The sequence below is a fragment of the Salmo salar genome, chromosome ssa11 (genome assembly GCF_905237065.1).
Source record: "Salmo salar chromosome ssa11, Ssal_v3.1, whole genome shotgun sequence".
Classification (NCBI taxonomy): Eukaryota; Metazoa; Chordata; class Actinopteri; order Salmoniformes; family Salmonidae; genus Salmo; species Salmo salar.
In genome coordinates, this window is record NC_059452.1 from 81,539,095 (window position 1) to 81,558,997 (window position 19,903).

Sequence of the window (19,903 nt, forward strand, 5' to 3'; positions counted from 1 at the left end):
CTGCCTTCGTCTTGGGACATCACGTTCCCCTGAAAACCCTCTCTGCTCTCTCATTTCACACAGACAGACCCTGCGGAAGACATTCTTTTATACACTCTCTCAGCCCGCATACATTACACACATACACGGAGACACACAGATACGCACGCACGCACGCACGCACGCACGCACGCACACACACACACACACACACACACACACACACACACACACACACACACACACACACACACACACACATTACATTCAAATCACCTCAGAAGCCCCCTAGAACAAATGTGTGTATTTTATGTATCCCAAGTGAGAGCAGACAATGAAAGCAAGAGAGCAGATTCCACACATACTGTGGAGATATTTGAGAACACGTTTCGTACTCAATCTCTCGGGGCCCTGGTATGAAAGAGCACCTTTATACAGTATAAGGATCAAGTTATATCATGTCAAGTAGATATATTCAGCGATCTGTGGAGGGGTAATCCATCAAAAGCAGCCTTCACCACCGTTGAAAACATTCATTCATTTATTCATATGGAAAATGCCATGAACTTAGCTCTTCCTGAATGTGGAGTGAGTTAAGGTAACAACATAACAAGAAACATGGTCATTCCACTGGAGTGTTGGCACCCTGCCTTCCTCACAGACCAGGATTTGTCACAATATGTGTTATCCAAATAGGCACATGTATTGTGATGAGAGAGAGGAAAAAAAGATTTATGACAAAAGTTGTTTGATTTTGGTAAGCTGGTAACGTTGGAATGAGGTGGAGGCATGACGTGGTTGAGCAGGATAGGTCTAAATCAGCTTCAGTCGCTTTGGTAAAAGCATCTCGTTGTAAGGTATTTCAAGTTATTTGACCTGTAGAAGCACTTGCTGCAACCTACCTTTGTGCAAGTGAATCAACTAGGAGTGAAATGTGCTTGTGGTTGTGATCAGACGTCACTGCGAGCCGGATCTGTTGAAACAAGACACTGAGGTGGCAGACTTCAAAGAGCCTCCTCTCTAGCTTCAGGACAAGTTTATATTTGACAATATCAATGTTGCCTTATATTGTATAAAGAGAGATTTACAGTATCAGTTCCAGGGTTAGGCGGTTTATTTTTTGGAGTTCTGTGCCAGCGTTCCTTTCGATGTTGACTGGTGGAATCTGTGTGCGCAGCCTACCCACTGGGCAAAAACTGGTTGAATCAACGTGTGTTTGCACATAATTTCAACCCCCCCATGCAAATCAACGTGATGATATTAGATTTGCATAAAGTCATCAACATAAGGGCATTTCGTATTTTTATTCACCCAACTTTTAACATAAATCCAATGCAATGGTGACATTTTTTTGTTGATTTCACTTTGAATTTACAGTAGTTGACAACTCAACCAAATGTAAATCAAAACTAGACGTCTGTGCCCAGTTGGTAGTCTTGCCGTATGATTCCTTGTTTATGTTTGTGTGGGTTCTGGGGACAACACAATGATGCATTAACAGCATGTGGTAACAACATGCCATTCCACATGAAATACTTTCACTCCAAAGTCTGATATCGAAAGCAGGACATTTTCTTACCCCAAAATCATGACTGGTACTACTACTACTTGTTCTAATGACCAAAATGGCTATAATATCCATCCTTACAACTACATCTCCCCCTATCATTTCTATTTTTTAATCAATATGTTTTATTCCACAGCTCACAGATTGACATTTCATCCATATACGGTAGAGATATTTTGAGTGTCTGAACTCCTACTGACTTTTTTTCCTTTTGTCTCCTTACAGAATATAGTGTGTACAATGGGACTGAAGTGGTATCCACATCCAGAGGTGCTCCACTGCATCAAAAGATGTGATGTAAGAACTTCTATGAATTTTCTGAGAATAGTAGTTTATCTATGAGATAAAGGTTTTGCCTGAGATTAAGTATATGGGCTAAGGGCCTAATCTGTGTGAGAGGATGTGAGGGAAGGTCTTCACCTGAGTTACAGGAAGTGGGGTAATAGGTTTGCATGAGAGGGAGAGAGGTAAGGGCTTCAACCAGAGAGGACGAGGTGAAACAAGAGGGTCCACTCCCGTCCAAATCTGTCCATGTGGGAATACAGCGATAAGCAGACTAATAAGCAGACCATATGCCTTCACGACTCCCATTGTTAGGGCAGAGACCATCTTGTCATTAAATACAGTATCTCTGATTCAATTGCGTGAGAGGAAGTGAGGTAAGAGGACGTGCCATGCGTCATGGAGGCCAGTGGTGATGATGTGAGGAGTATAAACACTGTCACAGAACAGGATTATAACCAATGCTTCTTTATGTATCCTGCTATTTTCTAAATGTTATCAGATCAGACATCACCTTAAGTTTCCAGATATGTAGCTTTTTCAATTTGTTCTACTCCCCATGGAGTTTGTGCAGACACTAGCCTGGCAGGAGCCGTCAAGATTTAAAGATACACAGATACAAATACAGACATAGATACACACACACACACACATACACACACACAGACACACACACAGACACACACACACACACACACACACACACACACACACACACACACACACACACACACACACACACACACACACACACACACACACACACACACACACACACACACACACACACACACACTGCCCTGAATACACTGCCAGCCAGCCAGTGAAGTAGCTAGCTACCTATCAGAGAGACAAGCCTTTTAACAGCAGGTGAGCTCATTCGGGAGAAGGTTGAAATATAACATTGTTTCAGAGCATGGGTAGCTAATTGTTCTCTCTGGGGAGATGCTCTGCTCCAGTGACGTCAGTTACCGTGGATACCGGCACAAGCGGAGAAGCCAATTAGTCAGGTTTGATTCATGTTGTCTCCAAAATGAAACCCTTTACCCACATGGGGACCTGGATCTGTTTCAGACAATCCCACCACTAGAGAAGTGAAGCAGGAAAGAACTGATACTGGGCTATAGTAGCCTAACAATTTGTCTACACACCCTATGTAGCTGATATTGTAGTATGCCAATATTTTCAGATCCAATAATATGGTTAACAAAACTTCTTCTTTCCTCTTTTCCAAAATATATATTTATCGTAAAACTTCAACTAATATCCCAGGCATTTATTTGCATCAATCACTGAACACAACCAGCACTTATTAGAGACAGGCTTCTATTTGAGCCAGGTGTCTATTTCCTTAATACACACAGCTTACCTTTTTCCTCCCCCTACCTTGCAGTCTCGCCCTCTTCTGATCCATCTCAGACAAACAGTGAAGTTTGACTTTTGGTTTATTTTTTATGGTTTATTTTTTCACCATTCTCTCACTTGTAGTGGATCAATTCCAAAATGCCTGGCTGTTGCCTCGCACAATTTTTGCTCTGTGAATTTGATCACGGCTAGTTTGAATTTGATGTTGTGTTTTCTTTTTGGTGGTGTCATGGCAACGGCAATAGAATAAATACAAATATGCAAATCACTGTGGGAATATCAGAGCGGTGTCCATGGTAACCTCATAAACAATTAATTTAGACCGGGTGTTTATTTGAAACAGGCATTTATTTTCTGAAATGTGTGCCGATGCGAGACTATTAAAAGGGACAAGCGGCGTTTAATTTAAGTTGGTCGATTTTACTGTAAAGAAACTATTCACCCTCTAATCGGTGTTGGTAGTAGGATGATGTCATCATCCACACAGCTTAAGCCAATTGGATAAACCAGGAAGGGTAGGGCGGGGCTAGCCTCATAAAGCACATGATTGGAGTGTTTCTTAGCCTCATATAGTTTATGGTGTACTCACGTTTACATGTCTGGACCTCCCGCTGCTTAAAAAGTCACATTGGAAGAGGTGAACATTTTGTACCAGATTAATCAGCAAATCCAGAACAAAATCTAAAAAATGGCACTGGGTGAGATGGGGATAAGACAAAAAAAACAATACAATATGAATAAAATCAAACTTGAATATAGAGCACTTAAATGGGGTAATCAAACACATCAGAGAGAATCAGTTTGGTTTTCATCTATGTTGTCCATATGTGTATGTACAGTACACTGTGTAGGTTGTTGATGATGTCCTGCCTCTTATTGTCTCTGTCACAGCCGTTCATTGGAGACAATTACTGTGACTCGGTCAACAACAGAGCCTTCTGTAACTACGACGGAGGGGACTGCTGCCACTCCACCGTCAAGACCAAGAAGGTGAGTAGTACAGAACATCTGGACCTGGATTCACTAAACCTTCTCAAGACAAAATGGCCTCTTCTTATCTGCCTTTTGAAATTGTTTAAGATAAGTTAACATAGCAGTTAAGTTGCTACTCCTTAACAAAGTTAATGGGAATTATCTTAAATGTATTCTTATGTTGTCACTGTGGCTACTGAGTAATTTGAGTAATTTGTTTGTGAACTTATGCTCGCTGACATATCTTTCTGATCTTGACATTTTGAAGATAAGCAACATTAAGCTTCCCTTTTCTATTGCACATTTCCAGTGCCTTATCATTTGGTGTTCATGATTGTCCCTTGCTAGATGGTTGAGGTTGATATTTTGCCTTTCTCTATGATCCAGATAAGGTCCCCTTCCTTGTTTCTCTAGCATGGTGTGTGTGTTGTGGTCTGTTACCCAAGCTGTGTCTGGCTCTCTGGGTTAGAAGTCTGTACTGTAATCTGTTTCTCTGGCTCCTTATGCTCCTCTGTGTATCTGGCTGGGTTTTTACTGTAGTATGTGTATCTGTTTGTCTCTCTGTCTGGCTCGTTTTGCACTGTAGCATGTGTCTGTCTGTCTGTCTGGATCCGGAGTCTCTTCATTTCCTGCTGGGAGTCGGCCCATGTGTCCGCTCTCCACAGAGTCCAATCAGAATGTGTGTGATTGCTTCCGTTCCACCTTCACTGTTCCTCCCTCACTATTCTAACATCAGTGTTCCACAGTATCAGGATTAATCAACGTTTTATCCTCACAGTTCCATACTCTCCACCCTTCCTGTTCCTCTCAGACTCCTCCACTTTTACCTATTCCACTCGCTCTGTTCTTGTTGTTAAAAACAAAAGGTTTTTGGCTTCTGTTGTGAAACCAACCTGGTAAAATTAGAACTTACTTGTAAGTCAAAAACAAAGAGGCAAAACCAGGATGAAGACAGTGGTTTTAACCCGGTTGCATCATCTTTAGTATTTGTTTTGGCTTGTTTTGCTTTATTTGTTGAGTAGCTGTTTTGGCCCATTGACTGACCAGGGCTTCCAGTAAGAAGCTGTTCCGCAGCACCAAGAACAAGTTGTCTTACACCACCTCTCTGTGTCTATGTTCTGTCTCTAGACATGGAAAAACAGCTGTAGGTGGACTGACCAAAAATTTTAATATTTGGTTTTTATTGTCTGGTATCTGTCAACAGAACTAGTATGCCATTAAACAGCCAGTCACCAGTCTCATTCTGTAGCCTACTTGGGAATGTTCCATCAGTCTTAGAAGAATGTTTCCTTTCATTTCCTTTCAATCAATCAGTCAGTCATGTACTACTTACTGTATGTAGAGACATGTTGCCTCATAAAAACGGCCCTAGTGCTTTGTTTTTGTCCTTCACTTATCTGTTGCATATTAGTACAGGAGCTGAGTGTTTTACTGTTTTTAGAGTCTTAAATCCATACTCGAGTGTTCGAAAGACACAGTGATGTAGTCACTAGGCAGCCCAATGGTAAGTGACTTCACCCCAGAGTGGCTGGTTGGACTATGTTGATTCACTCTATCTCTACTCTCTATCTGCTGGCCAGACTCAGGGCCAGGGGGCTTATAACAGAACATTGCGTAACTCACTGTACTGACAGACCATGACGGGGGGGGGGGGGGAACCGAACTTCACATGTACTTCAGGTGACTTTCGGCCTCTGTTGGCCTTCAAACGCTTAGGAAGGCTGTGTGAAATAATGCACGTACAGTGTATTCAGAACCCTTTTTCCACATTTTGTTACGTTACACCCTTATTCTAAAATGGATTAAATCATCAATCTACACACAACACCCCATAATGACAAAGCAAAAGCAGGTTTTTAGACATTTTATCAAGTGTATTAAAAATTAAAAAAGGAAATATTACATTTACATAAGTAGTCAAACCCTTTACTCTGTACTTTGTTGAAGCACCTTTGGCAGCGATTACAGACTCGAGTCTTCTTAGGTATGACGCAACAAGCTTAGCAAACCTGTATTTGGGGAGTTTTTCCCACTCTTCTCTGCAGATCCCCTGAAGCTCTGTCAGATTGGATGGGGAGTGTCACTGCCCAGCTATTTTCAGGTCTCTCCAGAGATGTTTGATCGGGTTCAAGTCCGGGCTCTGGCTGGGCCACTCAAGGACATTCAGAGACTTGTGCCAAAGCCACTCCTGCGTTGTCTTGGCGGTGTGCTTTGGGTCATTGTCCTGTTGGAAAGTTGTCCTTTGCCCCCAGTCTGAGGTCCTGAGCGCTCTGGAGCAGGTTTTCATCAAGGATCTCTCTGTACTTTGCTCAGTTCATCTTTCCCTCGACCCTCGTCCCAGTTCCTGCAGCTGAAAAACATCCCCACAGCATGATGCTGCCACCACCATGCTTCACCATAGGGAGGGTGCCAGGTTTACTCCAGAAGTGACGCTTGGCATTCAGGCCAAATAGTTCAATCTTGGTTTCATCAGACCAGATGTTTCTCATGGTCTGAGAGTATTTAGGTGCCTTTTGGCAAACTTCAAGCAGGCTGTCATGTGCCTTTTACTGAGGAGTGGCTTCCGTCTGGCCACTCTACCATAAAGTCCTGATTGGTGGAGTGCTGCAGAGATGGTTGTCCTGCTAGAAGGTTCTCCCAACTCCACAGAGGAACTCTAAAGCTCTGTCAGAGTGACCATCATTTTCTTTGTCACCTACCGATTGCTCGATTGCTTAGTTTGGCTGGGCAGCCAGCTGTAGGAAGGGTCTTGGTGGTTCCAAACGTCTTCCTTTTAAGATTGAGGGAGGCCACTGTGTTCTTGGGGACCTTCAATACAGCAGAAATGTTTTGGTACCCTTCCCCAGATCTGTGCCTCGACACAATCCTGTCTCGGAGCTCTACGGACAATTCCTTCGACCTCATGGCTTGGTTTTTGCTCTGACATGCATTGTCAACTGTGAGACCTTATATAGAGAGGTGTGTGCCTTTCTAAATCAAGACCAATCAATTGAATTTACCACAGGTGGACTCCAATCAGGTTGTAGAAACATCTCGAGGATGTTCAATGGAAACAGGTTGCACCTGAGCTCAATTTCGAGTCTCATAGCAAAGGGTCTGAATACTTATGTCAATAAGGTATTTCTTAAATTTTTTATAAATGTGCAAACATTTATAAAAACCCGTTTTTTTTCATCAATTTTAGAATAAGGCGGTAATGTAACAAAATGTAGAAAAAGTCAAGGGGTCTGAATACTTTCCCAAAGCACTGTACCTGTGATTAAAAAAAAGTCCAACAAACAATTGTAAGCTGCATAATATTGAGGTTTTGTGGTTAGTGTCCTTGGATACCGAATACCAGACGCAGGCAGGCAGGCAGAGACAGACAGACACAGACAGACAGAGACAGACAGAGACAGACAGAGACAGACAGACAGACAGACAGACAGACAGACAGACAGACAGACAGACAGACAGACAGACAGACAGACAGACAGACAGACAGACAGACAGACAGACAGACAGACAGACAGACAGAGGATTGGGTCCATCTCTAGGAGCGTGTCTCTGAACGGTGGCCATTTCCGCTGAGCCGCAATGATAAGAGGATCACCTGGGCTCAAGCCCCGAAGCCAGGCGCTACTCCCAGGCATTCAGCCTGCCAGCCTTTGAAGCAAACACTTCATCTGGTATTTCAAAAGTGACTTCCCTGGAAATGGTTAGGATTTGGGAAAGATAGAGAAAATTGCTCTGAAATAACTGATCCTAATTTGATTTATCGGCTGCCATGAGCGAATGGCTAAAGAGGTTACCGGAGTTAAAGAAATGAGAAGGAAATATATGGAGGAGAAAAGGGTCTGACGTGAATGTGAGATGTGAGAGGCATGAAACATGGGAAATGTTCTAATTTCTTATCAAGAATGTCATGAAATAGAACATGTGGCATCCAAATTCAGTACGAAGACTGCTGAAAGACACATTTTAATCCCTCATCTGACTTTGTGAAAACAGTCCGGACCTAAATGGTGTTGCCTTTGAAAAGTACTATACATATTTCTTTCATGCAGATGGACTGTTGTTGTTGTTTGAAGCTTGTAGACGTGTAGCTGGCTTTAGTTGTTTCAGCCTTCTAGATGTGGTTGGTGTTCCTTCGAGGCAGAGCTCATCCTCACCCTCCTCCGTCTGGTCACCCCAATCAAAACAGCAACAGAACACTTAACTTCACTTTCACCTGATTCTCATTTTCCTGAAGGAACACATGGCCACCAGCCCAAAGGCTTGCGTAAGCCCTCAAAAACAAAACAACATGACACAGACAATGACAAATAACTCTCAGACCTCTTTTTGCGACAGTCTCCATCTATTCTGCCCGCTGGTGACACACAGGCACAGTCAGTCACACACTGTTTTTCTCCTTGTGGGAAGTTAGTGTTGTTGTTTCAGCCACAGGCAGAGATTCCATCCCTTCAGGTCTGTTAGATGTAGCTTTGTTTTGTCTGGGCCAGTGATGGTCAAATAGGGGCCCAGGACCCATTCAGGCCTGCTAGATTGTAGGCTACCAGTGTGAATATAGGTGCTGGGAATATAGACTGTCTTTGTAAGAACAGAGATTTCAACCCCATGTATCTAGGTCCTGTCACTCAAGCACTCAGGTTAGTGGAGAGACCCCATTGGATCAACTGAATGATAACCCCCCCCCCCCCCCCATACATTCACAAAAGGGTGTTTGTAGTACTTAGTGAGCTGGCTGGGATTGTTGTGCTGGTCTGACTATTCTGTGTTTGTCAGAGGTCAAGGGAAACCACCCCCACTGCCAATCTCTCCACAGAACCTCTACTTTCTCTGTTATTCCTTTGGGCATGCCACCTTACCGCCATGGCACTGCTCTAAAGGGAACACCACACACAGAGAGTGATAAAGTGAGCAGTATGGTATTGAAGAGTCTGGCAAACCACACTGTGGTAATAGGGAGAGTCCCCGGAAAGGCTCTCTGGAAACCACGCACGCACACGCACAGAGTGACACACAGACGGAGTGACACACAGACGGAGTGACACACAGACGGAGTGACACACAGACGGAGTGACACACAGACGGAGTGACACACAGACGGAGTGACACACAGACGGAGTGACACACAGACAGAGTGACACACAGACAGAGTGACGCACAGTATCATCCCACCAGTATTTACCACCACAACTTGTTGTGCCTGTGGGGGCAGTGACTCAGCTGGAATCCTACTCAGGGTTGTTGTTCCTAGCGCTGTGACACAGCACATGATAACAAAGCCCTGCCAGCTTACTGAAGATAACATCAGAACACCCCCTCCTCCACTTCTCCTCCTCCTTCTCTCCTCCAGGCAAAACCTTCCAGCTTAATTTCCCTCTGTTCTTTTCTGTTCTTTCGTGTGAGCGCAATAACTGAAAGAGAGGAGAAGGGGGAGGGGCTAAAGTACTTCCCCGCCACCCCGTGTTTGTTTTTGTTCCTTATCTCCACTTTTTCTCTTTCCCTCCTTCTTTCTTTCTCCTGGAGATTTGCATATTAAGGAGTTCTGGATGACTTGCTGTGTATTATTCTGATCAGGGACTTTGAAGGTGCAAGGCAGGCTGCACAAAAGGTCACCACAGGATCCCCCTAATGACTTCAAGCTGTTGGCAGGCAAAGGGGGAGAAGGGGGGGGAAGAGGGATGAAGGGAGGGTATGGCTGAGACTGCCTGCCTGCCTCTCTGCCTGCCTGGGCCCTTTACCTTTCTCCCAGAACCCCATAGAAGGAATTCCTTCTTGGGAAATGGGAGACACCAGGCAAAGCAACCCTCCCTCCTCCACAATCATACTGTGGCTGTTTGTTTTTGTATTGTGGACTGTGCCACTTTGGTGACTTAAGTGAACTTTTGGGAGCACCCCCACCCCACGCCTACACCTTCCCATTCCCTCCATGACCCATATTCTTCCATAATATGGCCTTGTTTTCCCTGTGTCATTATTGCTCTGTTTGTCTCCTTCCAGTTTCATAGAACTCTTCCTTTCCATTGGTTTATTCACTGAGACGGGGCGTTTTGCTCCTCTCCCAAACATGCACTTTGCAGCCCGTGTTTTTCTCTAGACATTGCTACTAGTGACTGTTGCTGTGTTTACATTTACTCTAACTTCTACAAGTTCCACCAGGGAGAAACTTCAAAGAGACATACCTTTTGAAGTTTAACGAAAATGTTGATACACCAAATTAAAGAGAGAAAAAAATGCAGCTAAATAAATATGTCAGGCCAGGTGAGGTTTGTTCCGTGAAAATGACTGAACTTTTTTGTCGCTCTGCTAAATTTCTACTCAAACAAACACCAATTTAGACTGACACATCACACCTTTACCAAAAGGTCATGACTGAGTCAAATTTAGCAATAACAACCGACATACATTTTCTCTTAGTTCTTTGGGGTTTTCGTACACTTTCTATTGTTTCCCCTGGAAATGACCCTCTCAGATCTTAAAGGCAAGAGTTCAACCAATTACCCCATAATGCAGTGTTATTGTTCTGGGATTCTGCATCACTTCTATAATCCTATCAAGGTTGTTCAGTTTATATGAAGCAGTAGTGATTGAATTGATGACCTTGGAAGTGTGTAGAGGGCAGAAAATGTTTCCTGTTTGTTGACTTTCCTTATGCAATATGCAATTCAGGCAATAAAAAGGCCAGCCCATCCATACTGGTCCTTCCTCTGTGTCTCACCTTGTTTGGGGCTAGGCTGCAACCACACAAGGTTCCACTTCCACTTACTCTGGATGCCTTGAAACCTGGAAACTGATCATTCTGGGAAATGACATGATTGCATAGGACACAACTACCTGGGCAGTTCTATTGTGAACCATTGCTCAGAAGAGATAGACTGCTGTCAGTTTCTTTCTCAATGGAAGCTCTGAGCATCACTGAAGTGTCTTTGATTAAACCATCTTGTGCTCTCAAGTCCTTGGGCATCCAGCCCTATCATGCCCCATTCAGTTTCACTGCGGTCACAGCGTATATTGGCTAACTGCATGTAGAGAGGGCGCTGCATCAACAGCTCTTATTTTTAAATGTCTGAGGGCAACCGAGTTTGACTTCGGCTCCCTGTGCCAAGACCCTGCCAAGGCAATTAAGGGAAGAGAAGCAATGGCGGGGGCCCAGGGCCAGGGCCCAGCAGGTACGGAACCAACACTTAATGCTTGCCGACCAATTCTGGTCGGCAAGCATTAAGTGTTGGTTCCGTACCTGCCTTCTTTTTATAAGACTTAATTATCAACGTATGCCTTTGCTGCCACGCAATGTTTACAGCAATAAAACCCCATCCCTAAACGAGCAGCTCAGGCCTTCCAAATAGTTTCCTTTAATACTGGTCTTAAAGGGGGAAGAGAGGAGGCATGGTACGGACCAGGAGTGGGGGAGAGTAGGATGGAGGTATGGAGAGGATTGTTGAACAAAACAAGCTTCTGGGAGGTGGGAAGATGGGGGAGGATGGGGTTTCTCCACAGCTGAGCAAAGATAGGAACTCTCCAGGGGAAACACGCTCCCAGCAGGTTTAGGAGCCTTGGCTGTTTGCTCACGTCGAGTGCCGGGCGCTATCGAAGTCAAAACCTGCCCTTCTCTCTCTCATTGGATATGTCTTTCTTTCTTTCTCTTTCATTCATTCATTCTTTCTCTTTATTTCTCTCGCTCTCTCCTCTCTTGCTAATTCCCTCTCTTGTATGCACTCTCTTTCTCTCTTTATCTCTCCCTTTCGGTTTTTCATGCTCTCTCCACTCTCTCCCTCTTCCATGTATACTTTCTCCCTTCCCCTTTCTCCCACTCTCTATCCATCTCTCCTGTGTTTGTTGTTATAACAACATGTATCTCTGTGTAGTGAAGAGTGATCACCAGTGGTTCTCATTGGAATAACACAATTAGTGCTGGTTTGTTTTATCAGCTTGCCTGTGTTCATAGAAGTTGAGGTTATGTGGATAATAATGATACAGAGAGGTGACCATTACACTCAATGTGTTTAAATACCAAAACAAAGCTTGATTTCATATGTGAGATTCCCTTTTTCACGATCTCTAAACGAGCCACTTAGAACTGACAGGAAAAATGTAGCTTATATAATGATACATATTTAAGCAATAAGGCAAGAGGAGGTGTGGTATATGGCCAATATACCACGGCTAAGGGCTGTTCTTAAGCACAACGCAACGCAGAGTGCCTAGACACAGCCCTTAGCGGTGGTATATTGACCATATACCACAAACCTCCAAGGTGCCTTATTGCTATTATAAACTGATTACCAATGTAATTACAGCAGTAAAAATAAATGTTTTGTCATACCTGTGGTATATGGTCTGATATACCACGGCTGTCAGCCAATCAGCATTTAGGGCTCGAACCACCAAGTTGATATGTTATATATATATTTTGTTATCAATTGAATGTGTTACCTAATGAACAGGGCTGGGTGTTTTGTTGTTGTTAATTGTGTGTGTGTGTGTGTGTGTGTGTGTGTGTGTGTGTGTGTGTGTAAAATTAGATTTGTGTGTGTTTGTGCACACAAGATTGAGAGTAGTCCTTCCCTTCCACAGCCTCCCTACCCCTCAAACACTTTCCACCCCTGAGCATAGACTGACACGCACATAGGTGGGGCCTGGCATGATTCTAGTCTGTTTCTGGAGGTGGGGGTCATGGGCTCTGATGTGCCTGCTCTTTCACAGGGGCTTTCATGTTTCTGTGGGTGTCTTCCTGGGACTTCCACGGGGCCCCTGGCCCCCACTCAGCCCCCCCGTTCCCAGCCACCCTCTGAGATCACTGATCAGGGCCAGATGTGGCAGCTGGTCCAGCCACCCTGGAGGTCAAGGTCACAGGAACCCATATCAAATTTGACACCCACCATCTCTTTTGACCAGATAGAGAGATCCTCACACAGAGGGAGGGAGTAAAAAGGGTGTGGTGATAGGATTGTGGGAGAGAGGGATTGGGTGGGGGGGGGGGGGAGCGAGTAGAGAGAGAATGGGGGCTAAACTGACAGAGAGGGAGAGACAGGAGGGAGAGAGAGAAAGTGTGAAGCAGACAGCAGAAGAGGGTATGGAGGAACGCGAGAGAGAAAAGGGAGGAGGAGGAGGAATTGGGGCAGTGTGTTTTTTGCCTCATGCCTAGATCTAAAGAGGCACAGAGTAAACCCTGTTCATGCGATTGACAGCTGTTTCTGAAGTGTGTCCGGCCTGTGCTTGTAAAGTCATCACATGGAGGGCCCGTTTTCTCAGAAGAGCCTGGTGTTGGCCGCCCAACCCTCGCCCATTAGGAAATCCCTCTCACAAACAACTTGGTTTAATACTCCATTTCAAAGACGGACCTGCGTCATCGTGCCTCAGCCACTGGTGCACTCTCCCTCTTTCAGCCCCAGTGCCCCAATGTTTACTCTATAAACCCCATGCCCCTGAAGGCCTTGAGTCCCAGACAGGCTATTGGTGGGCTTCCCTGGATGTAAGTTCTCTACTGTACTGTATATACCACCCAGGGTTACCACGACATTGGAGGCCATAGGGGAAAGTCTTGATTCTCGAGGGATCCTCTGTCCAATGATGTTCTGAAGAATCTTGCACTTTTGCTGTTCTTTGCTCTACTGTTCTGTACTGTATGTCCTTCTTAGCAGACAATAAACAAGCTACTTGTGTTGGCCCATGACTTAGTGAATTTGATGTTATTACCGTAGTCAAGGTTAAGTTGTCCAGTATGTTGCCGTAACAACAAACAATTCCATTTTCAGATAATAGGAGGATGAGACACTGATTGCTGAAGTCTGAAGTCATCCCATGCCAGCCAACAGCCTTCCTGATTGTGCTAGCTAATAGGCCTAGTCTTTCCTAATGACTCAGTTTATTTGTTACCCCATTGCTGCTTTATTTGTTGCGGTAGCCAATGTTTCTCTACCGTCACTGCTCTGGCCCTTCTGTCAAAGCCACCACTTAGAACCCTAATAGGAAAACGAGACACAAGCAGCACACCCACATCCTTCTGATAAGCTGGGGGGGGGGGTGCAGAATGCAGACGTACTCTGGTCTAAATCCGCCAGGCGCTGGCTGGAGACACATGTGTTCCTAGTTTCGAGCGACTGGGGATGCATTGTGTGTACCCAAACAGCTGAAGCAGGCCCTTGGAGAGGCAACACAGCAGCAGCTGGTGCTGCTGACGCACCGGCGATGTGCGCCTGTGACGTCAAACTCTACACACTGGCAGAGGCCTATGGTAGGCCGAGTCTATTTAGAATGTGTTTCTGGGCACTCGTCACTTCATGGAGGATTGACACTTCACAACACTCGTAGTACTCCACCACATACCGCGACGGGATTGGCTGGCAGCAGTTGGCTGGTGTTTGTCAAGCGGCGTTTCCCGCTAGTGGAGTTGACGCTGAGGCATCTAACACTATTACCACTGTTGTTAATGGCTCTTTAGGAATGTATCAGCACTCCTACAGTGCCACAGTCCTCCTAAAAGGGTTGGAACCCTGGATAAATGTAATACAGACTATTACGGACTATTATACTAGTATAATAATACTATAAACATCATTCACACTACGTATGTACAAATCCTGTAACACCCAAGCATTATTCATAGAAATTTAATTGTCTTTGTTTTTGATTATAGATGTAACATTGTATGTGTCTCTCTGTGTGTCCTTGCCAGGTAATCCCGTTCCCCATGTCCTGTGACATACGGGAAGACTGTGCCTGCCGAGACCCCAAAGCTGCAGAGAACAGGAAAGATGAGCACGTTCACTCCCTGGGGTGACACCACCTCCTTGCCCCCCACCCGACCCCCGAACCCTCTCCCCAAAATCACCCAAACCTGGACTGGGACCGAAGGCGACCCGCCGTCCCCTTCCTCGCCCTAACCTCCTCCACATGCTGCTTCACAGGAGTAGCTCTCCACCCATACTGCACCCCCCTAACAGACACCTGCCTCCGACTTCTCCACATTGGGAAAGATGAACAGACCAGACTAGATAGGCTATAAGGGAAAACCCATTTCTTAAAGAAAGGAAAGAATCTGCAAAGTCACCAACCACCAAAACATCTACAGCAAGAGAAAAAAAGAAAACACAAATACAAACATTTTTTGGAATGAACGATATATATAAAAAATGACCCCAAAACAAACCCAGACTGGATAGCATGCCTTTGTTTAGTTTGGTGCCATCTTCCGTGTCCATTTAATACCGTACAATCTCATATGATTCTCTTTCAGTTCCCCCCTACCCCCCAAAAGAAAGTGAGATATGTTATCCATATGGAATCTTATTTTTTTGGGGGGGGGGTGTATGCTGAAGTCATCAATGGTGGCACTGATTGACAGACAGAAGGACTATTGCCAAAATAACAGAGTGTATGAACGCACTTGACGTGTCCTCATGTTGTTTTGCTCCAGAGCTGGTGAGAGTGCCATTCCTGGAGATATCACAGCACAGGGATCAGGCTGACAGTTCGTGCCCTCTGCCTTCTCTTGATGGAAATGCCTTTTCTTTTTCTTCATATATCACAGGCTTAGAAGCTCTGCTCTTACACAGATGTGAAATAGGATATAGGCGGCCATATTGATAAAGAGATTCAAACCAGAGAAGTCTAACATATTACAGGAAGTGACATCACATGCAATGAAGACATATTGCAATGCAAAAAAAAAAAAAAAAAACGGTTAGTATGGCTGCTCCTGCTGCTACTACTTTTGCTGCTACTTTGCCATATGACCAACTGCATACTATTACTACCCAGTGAGGTTGGACGGAGCCAGCCCCGTCTGCCTTAACGCTTACCTCCTAACACCATGCATTAGTGGACACTTGTATCTGCATGTACAGTACACTCAACTCGAACCTAGAATAAACACTCCTGCAACATTGCAAATGGTTAGTAGAGAAAAAATACAGTTGCAATTGCCCCATAATGTTGATGTCTAACCTCAGAAAACATAACACCTCACATTTCCATCATACCCTTTTGGTTTATGCAGTCCAATAGGCCTAAGACTTCATAGGTTATTTGTCTATCAGAGAATATACCAGAAATGTCTCACCAAAAGCAATGTTGACTCAATACAAAATTGCAATACTTATTACTGAGTTTAAAATGACTTCAAGAATGTGATTGACACTGAAAACACAGTTAGAACCTGGTGAATGTAGTCAATGTTCATTCACAACTACATCCTCAAACGGTTTCCAGCAGCATAGCATAGCCTTCACCTCAATAGGCTTAGTTAAACAGTACATACACATACAAACAACATGGAGGCTTTCCTCATTTTAGTATAGACATCTGGATGTATTCGTTGTCAACAAGTAGCATTTAGAACAGCAGTAGTAGTAGTACAGTTTATGCCGAAGACACTGTTGTCTTCTTCTCTTGAGCCCAATGGCTTGACAGACTGCATGTGTTTAGTAGCCCAGCTTGGCCTTTTCTTACCTGCATTAGTGCTGGAGGTGCCATCCCTGGCACTAGTAGTGTGACTTTTGTACCTATCCCCCCATTAACCACACAACAACCTTTACTTCAATAGACTCACCTTTCATAGCCCATAAACAAAATGTGCAAATACAGACACACACACACACCTGTATAACTGAGTCCTCCTCATCAGCATATTGTCATGAAGGCTGCTTGGCATAAGGTCCACAGGCTGCTGCTCCATGTTTCAGCCATCGCTGGGCTATCTGGTCATAAATGTATACAACCCTGTGTATTCCTCTTAGGCTGCGTTCACACAGGCAGCCCAATTCTGATCTTTTTTTCATTAATTGACCGATCACATCAGGTCTTTTCACATCAGCTCTGAAAAAGACCAATCAGTGAAGAAAATATCAGAATTGGGCTGCCTGTCTAAACGCAGCCTTAGGGCTTTTTTCAGTCCATATCTCGGAAGTTCAGCGTCACAGCTTGATTGAAATTTAAAGGCATTTGTTCCCGTGTTAGCGGAGACTGCATTCACTGTAAACGCTGCATATATCGACTCAATCGGGAAATAACCTTTACATTTTTCTAGCGCACAATCTGTAACGCTTAGAGCCCTTGAATAGAGCCCTAAACTCTCTCATCTGGTATGGACCAATGGGATGGTCCCTTTGACTCCTCAACATAGGCTGCTATAAGGCATTCCAGAATATTCCCATACACCTTTCAGTTCTGACCAATCACTGGTCATCATACAGACTGAGTAGAGAGATAGTAGGACAATACCACATCACACAGTAAAGTAGGGAGACATTTCAACGTCAAATGTACAATGTAAATATGACATTTTCAGTGTAATACTGCTTTTTACGCCCGTAGAGGTGAAAAAAAAACTAAAACTTTACAATTGTTCTCCTGTTAAATTTTCTCATTTGTTTCATTTTTACAAAATGTCGTAATATTTCATCAGTATTTGTATTATTTACCTCAGTTACTGCACTTTTAGGTTGCCTTTTAAGAAGAAAAATATAAGTCAAAACGTTTAGAAGCTGCTATTGTCAGAAAGGTGATTTGAAAAAGTGTATGATGTTTTTGTCATTTGACACTCCTATGCTATTACTATTAGCTTTCCTGTGATTAGCATCGTTGTATTCCCACTCGTATCCATTATCATATGATTACGATATTATTGTATCAAGGCTATATAACCTGGGACTTGCGCCATTTTTTAAAATGTAGGTTCAAATATAAAAAAGTCAGATGTACACGTTTTGAATTATTATACATGATATGAAAGCATTAATGTATTTTGTGTTCCTCCTGGTTAGGAGACAAACTTTACATTTTTTCTCCATGGTTTGTGTAATGCAACATCTTATGTATTTGATGCAAATTGTGGCGTGGAAACCATGGAACCATGGAGAACGGATAACTAAATGAAGAAACTACCCAAAAAAAAGTGACTCTAGAAAGTTGCAGAATTTAAAGACTTTAAAAACCTGAGTGAAGGAACTGTGGAGACTACATTCATTGTTATATAGCCTACATCAGCTTTGACAATTGTGCATTTAACACTTTATACAATATATATCCCTGGTAAAATGAACTGTGTTATGTTGATATAATCAAATGGTATGAAATAATACTCCAAATACTGCTGCTTTCATTAGAGATAATACTAGTAGGGAGAGATTTAACAGCACTACACAAAGCCAACAACCGTACTTTGGATTATCATCATCTGCCAACACTCCCACAGGATTTCTAAAAAGCCATCCATAGACTAACCCAAGGGTTATCTTGCCATTGGACCCTCCCTTCCCTCAAACTGGACAAACATTATAGACCTGTCATCTCTTTCACCCCCCCCCCCTTCTTTCACTTATCTACAGCTCCTGTCTTTGACACTGTCTTGTGTCGTCATCCTCATCAATGTCATTACAAAGTCCGGAGACCAGAAACAGTGACTCTCTGAGAAAGGGATATGACAGTCTTTACAGAATGTGACTGCTTCTGTGTCAACATGTACACAGCCCATGATATATGGTCTGGCTTTAGTCTTCTGATGTGTTCTCTGTACTGGACAAGGTACTGTTCCAAAGCCATAAAGCCAGGATGTTATGAAATGAAGTTTCAGATGTGATGTTTTGTATACGAGAACATCACCTCTCTACTGTAAGCCACCACAGGATACCTTTGCTGTACCTCATGCCTGTAATGTTTGCTGCTTCTATGTGTTGGTATTTAGTGATTTTTTGCATCTCTTAGCAATGGTGTAAATAGTAGAACTATTTATTGAGAGTGTTATACTTTTTTAAGTTATATTTAATGTTCATGTAAATTATTTTTTACATTGCTCTTATAAACAGACATATTGGTTGTGAGTTAAAAACGTTTTTTTCTCTTCCTTTATTGTCATTTTATTTCTGTCACAATGTTGTCACAAAGCGCTGGTCAAGGTCGTTGTCTCATTGGTCACTGGGGTAGATAGACACTACTCTCGTCCAATGAGGATTCACCACATGTTTATGCAGTGCACAAGTATAATTTTTTTTATTTCTATATTGCAAATCCAGAATGTTCTGTCATTTTCCACATTTTATTTTATTCGATAACTCTTCAATCGTAAGCTGAACTTGCTCAAAGGGGAGAACCTATATCATGTTGAAGTAGGTAGATCCATACTCCATGAACTCTGAGGAGTGGTCAGGCAGCCAGGGTGCTCCAGGTGGGTTGATGATAGAGGGGTAGAGGAGGGGAAGGGGTAGGATGGGTGGAGGTGGGCTGCTTTTCCTGGCGGGCCTGGGTATTTGTCCAGGTGTAAAAACTGTGTACACACAGAGCTGCCCCTGGGCCAGGACCGATGAGTCTAACTTTCTCTTGGAGGTGGCGGCTGATCACTGCAGCACTCTCCTCCTGACACTCCGGGCCATCCGTCACTGTCAGGAAGAAGAAACGGCAGGCTGGCATAGCGGTCAGGTCGGATAGGGAATGCCTTGGAGGTTAGGTGGGCCACATGGAAGAGCAGGGAGGAGGGATAATTGGAATACTACCTAACATATGAGCCCTAGTGCAGCAGGCTGAAGAACTGCCCTGTCCTTCACTCTCAGACCAGAGGAGTAAAATAAATCAACATTTGAAATGCATGGCAGAGAGTCCGTTTCAATGTCTTTAAATTAATGGTGGAAAAAGTACCCAATTGTCATACTTGAGTAAAAGTAAAGATACCTTAATAGAAAATGACTCAAGTAAAAGTGAAAGTCACCCAGTAAAATACTACTTGAGTAAAAGTCTAAAAGTATTTTGTTTTAAATA

The 19,903-nt window shown here is 43.7% G+C and overlaps 1 protein-coding gene across 4 annotated transcripts in view; it reads left to right on the top strand.

Moving 5' to 3' along the window:
• The window catches only part of LOC106563270 (pappalysin-1), a 124,782-nt gene extending 105,787 nt beyond the window's left edge, over nucleotides 1–18,995 (top strand). For all 4 annotated transcript variants that reach the window (XM_014128709.2, XM_014128710.2, XM_014128711.2 and 1 more), the window contains exons 20-22: nucleotides 1,772–1,843; nucleotides 4,085–4,183; nucleotides 14,829–18,995. In XM_014128709.2, the coding sequence (XP_013984184.2) occupies nucleotides 1,772–1,843; nucleotides 4,085–4,183; nucleotides 14,829–14,933 (276 nt within the window). In that variant the 3' untranslated portion in view covers nucleotides 14,934–18,995. The remainder of the gene's footprint in view (nucleotides 1–1,771; nucleotides 1,844–4,084; nucleotides 4,184–14,828) is intronic.
• Nucleotides 18,996–19,903: the final 908 nt, after the last annotated feature.